The sequence below is a fragment of the Perkinsus marinus genome (genome assembly GCF_000006405.1).
Source record: "Perkinsus marinus ATCC 50983 genomic scaffold scf_1104296956592, whole genome shotgun sequence".
NCBI lineage: Eukaryota > Perkinsozoa > Perkinsida > Perkinsidae > Perkinsus > Perkinsus marinus.
Window position 1 is genome coordinate 885 of NW_003207418.1, and position 3,245 is coordinate 4,129.

A 3,245-nucleotide genomic window follows, 5' to 3' on the forward strand; every position below is an offset into this window, starting at 1 on the left:
AAAGGCTCATCCCTCCTACGCAGTCTTCTTCGACACTTGAGTGTCTCTTTACTAGGGTATCGAGCCGCTTCTACGCTACGGAATCTGTAGTATGAACCGACTTGCGACGACGATTGAGTCTGGTAATCAATGTAGTAATACTCGGTCGCCGAAGAAATTGACAATTTCGGAACAATACAAGTCGCTGGGAGTACGCGTCGCGTACGGTACTTTCGCGTACTACGCGAAACATTGGTGTTAGGTTCAGTAGCTAGATTCTCCCATTTCTCTCTCTATTTGTCTCCATTTGTGTTAGCAAGACCATCTCTGTGTGACCGTATCCTACTAAGCCTTTTTTAGCTTAGTTTTGCTAGGTCATTCTATTTGATATAAGTAAGATAAATAAGTTGTATTCCTCTTTGATATGTCCTCTAAGTTCGTTGCGTTCACGTTTAGTGAAGATTCCCAACAATTGGCTCCGATGCAGGGACCTACGGTTGGACTTTTCGACACTAACGTGACCAACTTTCAGCTTTTCCAGTCTAAGGTTATTCTGCTCCTTGGGCCGTTTCGCTCAAGTTCGTGGATCACCCAGTATAAGAAGCTAGAGGAGAAGGAGAAGGGTTCCGGAGACTGTGTAGTTCAGAACACCGTGTACGCCCATGTCTCAGAGGAATTGTTTCGGTCAGGCTACATTAACACTAAAGACTCTACTAAACTGCCTAAGTATTTGGACGCTGTGTGCGAGTTTCTATATTCGGCAGCTTATCATGTGAGTAATGGACTCACACTCACTTCTATGTCGAATCGCAGTGAGCTGATTGCGTCTTTAGAGTTGGCCTTCAATGAGAATATTGGGAGCCGAACTGTTACCCCTGCTATTAAGGAGGAGCGTGTGTTAACTACATCGACCACTCTGCCAAGGGATTCAACTAGTTGTCCGCTCTCTTTGAAGGACTTCCGGAAAGAGTCTGATATGGCCGAGAATCTTCGTGAAATTGCCCCGTTCAAAGGCGAACGGGACCCTCGGTCTGCTACACGATGGCGACGTGAAGTTAAAGATCAATGTGATCATCTCGCGTCGCCTATCGTTACCTTTTATTATGCTAAACGAAGTTGTGACCCTGCTGTTTGGAAGAAGCTATGGTTCGATGATATGCGTGATATTCCTCGAACATATGATGCTTATTCCAGTGCGATTTCGACAGTGTGGACTAGAGCGACTAATTACGACTCCCAGGTGACACGAGAAATTTTGCTCGTGAATTGGGTCAATCTGAAGCAGCGACGAAATGAGTCTGTGGCCGACTTCGCTGAGCGACTAAGAGATCTGCGTGCTGAACGTGAACTACTGGATATGGCACCAAAAGATGATGAAGTCAAGGCCATTCTCCGACGAGGACTGAAGAATCCAAAGCTCGCTTTATGGGCATTGGATCGTACTCATCTGAAGGTCGACCAGTTCATCTCTAAGATCATTAGTCGAGAAGAGAAGATGAATCGGCTTGGTATTTTTGGTAGGAGCAGTGACTCCTTGAACCGAAAGACTGATGACAAAGGTAGAGGCAAGTGCAAAGCATTTGCGAGCACAGGTGCCTGCCGTTTCGGCGATCGATGTAAGTATGCTCATATCAAGGACACGTCATTTGGTGAACCGACGCGTCCTAAGGATACTTCTGATACTGGTCCAACTTCTACTGTGACTACAGCGCCTATCTCGAAGCCGACTGGTGATGCTACTTCGTCCTCGCCTTCTACGACTCGGAAAATGATATGTTACAAGTGTCGACAAGAAGGGCATATTTCTAAAAATTGCCCTATGCAGAATCCTGTGGCTGATAATGCGACCGATCCTCTCAAGGCAGTGACCGTTGACTATGTGGAGCCTATTCGAATTTTCGACTCCATGACAGTAGATTTTAAGGTCGCATCACCTGCCAATGTAGCTCAGAGTTGTCCTTTCAAGGCCTTGTTGGATACTGGTGCGAAGCGTAACTACATTGATAGTATCCTGGCTGAAGATATATGTTCTCGTTTGTCGACCACTATCGCCGACCTTCCTACTACTCATGTATCATCGCAGGTAGATGGTACGACTCTTAAGGCTACTAGATGCCTTAAGTTATATCTCTCAACAGTTAATCCGGTGTTGGGTGACCCTATTCTACAATTTCTGGTATTAGAGAAGTTGAGTCCCAAGGCCATCGTTGGCCTAGACGGTATGAAGCGTCTAGGCACTGAGATTGTCCTTGACGATAAGATGATGGTTCAGTTTAAGCCTCCGAGGTTGCCCAAATTGAATAATATTGTTCAAGATTATCACGGAGACCTTGTGGCCGTACTCGATGATGGTGAAGATATCTGGTCGAACCAGACTCCTTTGAGCTCTACTGTGTGCCAGTCTCCCAGTGATGGTATTGCGTCAATTGAAGAGGAGATGTCTGTAGACGCTGCTATTGATAAGCTCAAGAACTGGCAATCGGTGAATAGTGCTCCTGATTATAAGATGAGGGTCCGAGAGTTAGATGACGATGAAGACCGTGACGTACCTCAACAACGTTATTGCTTTGAGTTATCGATTCCTATGAAGGAGAATGGTAAGAAGATCCGCCAACAACAGTACGACTATTCTGGTGCTATGATTGGTAAGCTGAAACCTGAAGAACGGGAAAACTATAAGAATGAGATTGATGGCTATATAAGGGCTGGTTATTGGCAGGATCTGGAAGTATCCCCATTGCCTCGACGTTATAACTGTGCAATCTCTGATCTTCTTCCAGTGGTAGTGTTCCCCGTCAAGCAAGAGGGGCGACATACTCGTATTCGCCCCTGTGCAGATGCACGGGGGGCCAATGAGCAATCCCCCCGTGCTTCTTATCGTGGTGGTTGTATATCCTCTATCCTTCAGCATATTATGATTGGCTGGCGTGAAGGTTTCTGCGTGCATACCCGAGATGTGAAGAAGGCCTTCTATAAAGTAAGACTACTTGTTCCTATCCGGGTTGTTACGAACTCGAAGGAATTTGTTACTACTCGAATGATATTTGGCCTGGCTTGTGGGCCCTCGGGCCTGGAGCATTGTATGCAGACGATCCTTGCATTGGCCCGACTAAGTTGCCCTGCGAATTCAGTATTATGTCATGGTTGTGAGATCTACCTTGACGACATCACGTTTTATGGAAAACATGCCGATGTTATTGAAGCTGAACGTGTGTTTAAAGAGATAGCATTGTTGTTCGGTTTTCAGTTCGCTGAAGATAAATCGA

General features: G+C 45.9%; 1 protein-coding gene across 1 annotated transcript; it reads left to right on the plus strand.

Annotated features, from left to right (window-relative positions):
- Nucleotides 1-435: 435 nt before the first annotated feature.
- Nucleotides 436-2,956, plus strand: Pmar_PMAR013022 (hypothetical protein; the record flags this gene model as incomplete). Its single annotated transcript, XM_002775126.1, has 1 exon — nt 436-2,956. A coding segment is annotated over one exon (2,521 nt), but the record flags the coding sequence as incomplete, so codon positions are not given.
- Nucleotides 2,957-3,245: the final 289 nt, after the last annotated feature.